Source organism: Aptenodytes forsteri, unplaced genomic scaffold (assembly GCF_000699145.1).
Source record: "Aptenodytes forsteri isolate BGI_AS27 unplaced genomic scaffold, ASM69914v1 Scaffold213, whole genome shotgun sequence".
NCBI classification, from domain to species: Eukaryota; Metazoa; Chordata; class Aves; order Sphenisciformes; family Spheniscidae; genus Aptenodytes; species Aptenodytes forsteri.
Genome location: NW_008795522.1, coordinates 528482 through 535076, shown reverse-complemented (window position 1 = coordinate 535076; position 6595 = coordinate 528482). Strand labels below are relative to the sequence as shown.

Below are 6595 nucleotides of genomic sequence, written 5' to 3'. Positions count from 1 at the left end.
AAGACTTGTTCTCCAGACCCCTCACCAGCCTCGTTGCCCTTCTCTGGACACGCTCCAGCACCTCGTCCTTCTTGTAGTGAGGGGCCCAAAACTGAACACAGTATTCGAGGTGCGGCCTCACCAGTGCCGAGTACAGGGGCACGATCACTTCCCTACTGCTGCTGGCCACGCTGTTGCTGATACAGGCCAGGATGCCATTGGCCTTCTTGGCCACCTGGGCACACAGCTGGCTCATGTTCAGCCGGCTGTCGACCAACACCCCCAGGTCCTTTTCTGACAGGTCCTTTCTACTTTGTAGCTGATAAAAACCAAGGAAGAACAGAATACAGGTCTGAGGTGGAGGGGCAACACGAGCACAAGTTGTCCCAGTAGACGATGGAGTGGTTTGGAGTGATTCCCAGTGTACCCAGAGTCTGTCACCAAGGACAAGACCAGGACCTCTGTGGGACGTATAAACTCAGATTGCACAAAGACAAGTACTATCTCACCTGTGCTTTTTCTGGCAATTTGTAATATTTTCTTTGGAAATCACTATGGGAGAAGTGGACCACCTCTTTTCCAAGCTCAGAGAATGTCTGAAAAGGGTCTGCACTAGCACTGAGATTAGGAATAGCAACACAGTAATAATGCAAAACCCCTGATCATCACCACTCAACCACATTAATGTTGTTCACAGAGAAGTTTTGGTACATGGAAACAAAAATGGAAACTGTTCCAGGTGAGTAATGGATGTGCTCCAAACTTGAACTGAGTTGTAAGAGTCTGAACCCATGACTGATCCTTCAGACAGCTTCAAACCTCTTGTGCCGTGTGGGTATTAATCCACAAAACCAAACTAAATCTTGTCCACGCTAAAATCCCCAACCACATACAACATAGATATAGGGTCCTCGATCATCCTCTTCCATTGCATTGAATTACTTTCTAAGATAGCCATAGCCATGCATAATCTCTCTCGGGCAAGTTTCTGAAGTGCTATGACCTTGCTACGTGACTGCTCCTGCTAGAGGGTGCTTTCTGTACAGGTTACCTCAAGACTACGCCACAGTTCCCAGACAAAAGAGTATCTTACCGGATATCCCCAGTTGCTGTTTCCTGTTTGGGTTTTGGTGTAATAGCTGCCCCGGGATGTCCCGTAGCCATAACCATCAGCTAAACCATCGTAAATGGAACCTATAAATGGAAAAAGCATGGTCAGCAGGAGAAAGCAGTCCCAGCAGGCACCCCCTCAGAGCATAGCGCTCTTTTTTCCAGTGAGTTTAGTTACTGAAGAATAACACAGTTAGAAGACTTAACAGGAACGTAGGAAAGACAAGCAGTAAGTTGAGTCTTTGCCATTGCAGGCAACTCACAGAAGATGTTCCTTTTGGAAGAGCTCTTGGAAGCTCCAGCCCTCAGACCACAAGCAACAGCCTAAGGTTTTCAGCATAAAAGACCAAGTGCAATAAAATCTACAGTGGACAAGAGCAGACAGGGTCAGAGGCTGGGCCAATGTCTTAGGTCTTTGCTGTATGAGAGGAACTGGATGATATTTTGTGCTACACATCCTGGAAGGTCTGAATCTGGAACATACTTCCTTTATTCTGACCTGGAGGTAATAAAATTTGCCTCTTCTCTGAAGGCAAAACCCACCCCCGACCCTTTCGCCAGTCTGGCTTTCCTGGTCTGAATACTAATAATCACATCAACACAAGCAGCCTTAGCAAGGCTTGCTCAATTCAATAAATAGTAAATAACAAACATGATGGGTAAATGATGATCGAGTCTATTTAACACCTGGGGATCTGAAATAGTCAAACACTAAAAACCTAATTGCACTGCCTTAAATTTCAATCTCCTGTCTCTAAAAGATCTCTCTGTATATTTGTACTTTCTTTTCCTGAAAATGTATTAAACTCCATCATTATTTTTGGGGCACTGGGGAGGTATGTGAGACTAGATCTCAGATATGTTTTGTAAAGATGTAAATATCTTGGATCAGGAGGAACCCATCAGCCGTTTCTACTATTTCTCAGTGCTTTATTCAGAGTGTTTGGATTTACCTATCCCAGCCCTACTAAAAGCTCTTCCAGCCGTCTCTCACCAGTAGCCCTTGGCAGTGCAATCTTTGGATCCCTCCTAAAAGTATTTTACTCAATGCTACATTCATCGCTACAAGAAAAAATGAAGCGAATCATTCTCTTTCAACACTGGAATTCCCTTAACCCCCTTCAGATGCTCCAAAAGAGTTTAAGATCATTTAAGTTTCATTTTCAAAAGTGCTCAATAATTGTGGCATCCCAAGTCCCGTTATGAGGAAGTGCAAATCCTACACTCCAATTAACTTCCAGGGGAAGCTCTGAATGTCTAACAAAGTACAAAATCAGGACTTACCTGTCTTAAGTTATGCACCTAAACTGGTGGGTAATGCCAGAAATATCCTAATCTCTCTGATTGTTTGATAAGACTCATCTCTCAGATAAACTGGATAAGCTCGACCACAAAGGCCCTGAAGCCACTCAGGTCTTCTACAGCCACTGATCCTTGGAATAAATCTAGTTTATTGCCTTGCCTGAGGCATCCAGAACCTGTTATGGTGATTTGGTTCGTGGCTAAAAATTCTTGCATTTTCTCAGGAAGGTGATTCCCGTAGATGCAGTATAAATAATGAGATTTGCTTTCTATTGTCAACAAGAGAGGAGCAAGACTGCATGGATGGCAGCATCTGAAGAACATCACTGAATGCAGAATAAGCAACAGCAGAGTAGTTTCACAGACATACACTTGTGCAGAAAACCACAGGATCTCATTTTCCATAGTCTAGAGACTTGGTGGGCATTGTTCCCTATTAATCTCTCTCCAGCCCTGATCGCTTCATATATATTAAGTTGCACAGAAGTTGCTGATAAGGCAAGGAAATGGCCATAGACATGGAACGGGAGATACAATTCAGCTGTGCCCTTCACCTTGTGCTTCCCTCCCCACCCTGGGATTTCCCAGACACTCCAGATCAGGACATTAGTGTTGAGCTTCAGCGGAAGCAAAGCAGGGCTTGAAATGGTAAGTTTGGGCCAGGTGATTCACCAGGGGACAAAGTTAGCTAGTAACAATGGTTCTGAGCACAAAGATAAAACAATCCCATGATAGCAGTTTCCTGGGAATTCCTTCTTACAATCAACCTCTTGTCCATGCAAACATCATGTAACTGCAGGCGGGAGTACCTGGGAGCATTTTGCTGACACTGTGAGTGAGCAGTTGGAAGAAAGGGTTTCTTGGCACGACTCACAGGTTAATCTGACCAGTCTTCCCTGGAGACCACGCTTTTCCTTTCAGGATCCATTCTTGCCATGCACTGCACTAAAGACTCTGGGGTTGAGCAAGGAGACACCAAAAATAAGCCAGTTTAGGCACATCTCCAATTTTCTGGTATAAATTCACCACTATTCATGGCCAAATTCAAGAGACTGGGCAGTTCATGCAAGTTTATGTTCTTCAGTTGTTGAAGAGTTGCCTTCGCCTCCAAGAACTGGTATATAAGAGCTTATAAATACATAATTATATATAACCTCAAATGTTCAAGGCATTTTGAAGCCACCTTGCTGGTTGGAGAAGGTGCTTCTCCTGCCACCACACAACTGTGATTTATTGCTTGGAGAGCTCAGTCTGAAGGCCATGAAGAACCTGGGGATTTTCTGATGGAGGTGGCTAAAGAAAACATCACCTTTGTTTAGTCCTGCAAGTTTAAACACTTCTCTGCTTGGTTCATCTTGAGATCCAGTTTGGAGGTGTATGACCAGCCCTCGGGGAGAGGAAGGATATTCCTCTTTTCAACCACCTCAAGGGTAAAGACCACACAAGCTGGTCACAGGTCCTGAGAATCTGGGATAAAAACAGATTATCTCCTGAAAAAAACATTTTGGCAGGGGGTGGAAATGTTCTTTGGGGGACATGCCTCCCTGGTGCTTTTTTTCTAGCTATATCAATATGTCGTGTCCCATTTGTTGTCATCCAAGCAGCTGTTTAGGTCTCTGAAGTGCCCACTTGCACTTGGACAAACACAGAGCCAATTAAAACCACTGTATTAGTAGTAGATAATAGATGTGACAGAGGCAGAAAAGACATGGATGAGAATCACTCAGACGAAGCATAGCCTCCCAGCGATGGTGGCTGTGGGCAGAAAATACCCCCGAGGACTGCTCAGGCACTGGCTGGGCTGTCATAGGGACCCCTGTCTCCCACCCCCAAATTGTCATTCCCCCAAGGCATTTCCTTCGAAACTTGGACAATCTAAAATCTCATTTAACTTCAGTGGGACAGTTCATGAGGGTAAAATCTAACTACAAGAGGTAAGGATTACAAGATCTTGCACTCAATCACTGTGAGCCCCACTACATGCTCACCTTGCCCTCATCCTCCTCTCTATAGCTGTTATCGATCATTGCAGAGCAAACTGAGACTTCTACCTCACCCAATGTGCCTGTGCTTGATGAGTTATTTACTTTACTTTCAAAGGCAACTTTACACCCCTTGAAGCTAAGAGGCTGAGGCAAGGAGAAGAATTGTGTTAAAAGTGCCATTTTTCAAGCGCGACAGTGAAAGACTTCAGCCGGACACATAAAGCTAACAGGGAGCATTGTGGAAATGGATGCATGTTAATAAATATTCATCTGTGGCAGGGAAAGGCAAGACAAGAACCAGTCACTGGTAGTGCAGGCTAGACGAGTTAAATAATAAACTATGCATGGCTTTAAAACAATAAGGATGATTAAACATAGGAAAAAAGTAGTAAGAGAAGAGGGCCTGTGGGAGGCACAAAGCAAAGCCTGGATGCCTCCTAGGAGTGAAGTGTTACTGAAATCCCAGAAGTTGAGATTCTTGAAGGAATGACCAAACTTTGTTTCTGCCTTCTGGCCTATGAGGTAAAGAGCTTTGGTATTTTTTCTATACCAATAATTTAAGGTTTGTGGAAGAGTGGATGGCTTTCACTGAATCATCTCATAATGGGGGAAGGTTACAGAAGTCTTCAAAAGACTTACTATCCCCAAAATCTCCTCTTCCCTTCACATCAGAGTAATGACCCTCATTAGAGCTAGGCGGGATTTCTCCCCTCTCAGCCACAGCCAGCATAGCAAACCTCTAAATCACAGCTCAGCCACGAGACAGTTGGATACGACACTCCTCGGTTGGGTTTCCTTTGCTCCCTGCTATACCCTGCCAGCCAGTGACGAGTCACTGGCAAAACTTTTCTTTAGCCAGAGGACTTCGCAGACTAGCGCTGTTGGCTATGAGGAGCTGGTTCAGCTTGGCCTGGCCTTTTCTCCTGCCATGCCACTGAAATTCATTTTCTCTGGAAATTTGCATTACTTGCAAATTCAGAAGGAGCCATCCAGTTACTTATTCCCATGGTGAGGAGAGCAGATATGCCCTAGGACAGACCCCACAGACCCAAAACCCGAGGAGGGCAGACTCCACAGACTCAAAACTCTGCAGCCATCCTTGGAAACATCCATAGCTGCTGGGCTGAGAAAAGGCCCCACTGTGGGTGCAGGATTATGCTGCTTGCAACTGGTTTCTGCTCGCTGCCCTACCCCAGTGCACACCAGTTTGAGCCCAAATGGATGACCTTGCCCTGCGGTGGCTTGTGCACATATTGGGTGACACCAGATCTTCAGAGAGTGGCCACAACACCTTGATCTGCTGGACTCCAAATAACTGACTAATTTGATGAATCCATCAATTAGCAGGACATTGAGGGAACGTCCGTTGACCCTCTAAGGAAACTCCAGTTATGGGATACATCAACACCCATCCCTGCTACATGCAAGATGGGTCCATGTCTGTGCACCCCATCCTACATACACAGGCGCATGGGTTCCTGAAGCTGGGGGAAGCTCTGCACTGCACTTCAGCTTCTGCTCAAAACACAGATCAAAATGCAGCAACAGACGGCTAGACCTGGACCAACACCTAACCAGAGACACGCAGGAAACTGTCTGGGTGCAGAGGGAACAAAGCACTCGAACATTTATCAAGGGCCTTTGTGAATTCCCCAGCTTGTGCTGCCTCTGAGGAGCATCTCTGAGAAATCATGGGGGGATGCAGGTAGCTGATGTTGGAGGAGCATTTGAACAGGCAGACATCCACGCCTGACAGACCCATGTAGCCTGTTTGTAGGAAACATTAATGCTTCTCATTAGGTCTGCTCAGCTAACGTTTGGACCAACAGCAGTAAAAATCAATACTTGAAAGTTTAACCTGACCCTCTCAGGCTTCAACCCAGGAGAAAACCCCGAGAATAAATGGCAGCCTCTTGCCCTTCTGGGATTCTGTCCAGAAATGCACTGAGAGAGCAGCCGCCGGGGTGAATCAGCCATCAGGACCTTCGTGCTTGCCAACCTCCCCGTGGTGGGAACGGGACGGCGTTGGCCCCGTGTTTGGAGGCAGCTCCTGGGAGCTGGATATGACTCAGCTTCCCTGGGACACAGAAACCAGAGCTGCACATTTCCACGCAATTCCCATTCCCAGACATTTCCAAAAGTGTCTGGAGGAGGGGTTTATCTTCAGCCTGTTGAGCAGAGACAGGCAGCCTGGGTGTGGGGTGTTTGTTTTTTTTTTT

General features: G+C 45.9%; 1 protein-coding gene across 1 annotated transcript in view; it reads right to left on the bottom strand.

The window, feature by feature from the left end:
* PKP1 (plakophilin 1) overlaps positions 1–6595 on the bottom strand; it is a 51504-nt gene that overhangs the window by 42155 nt on the left and 2754 nt on the right. Inside the window, exon 2 of the mRNA XM_009281881.1 lies at positions 1073–1173. Coding sequence (XP_009280156.1) covers positions 1073–1173 — 101 coding nt within the window. The remainder of the gene's footprint in view (positions 1–1072; positions 1174–6595) is intronic.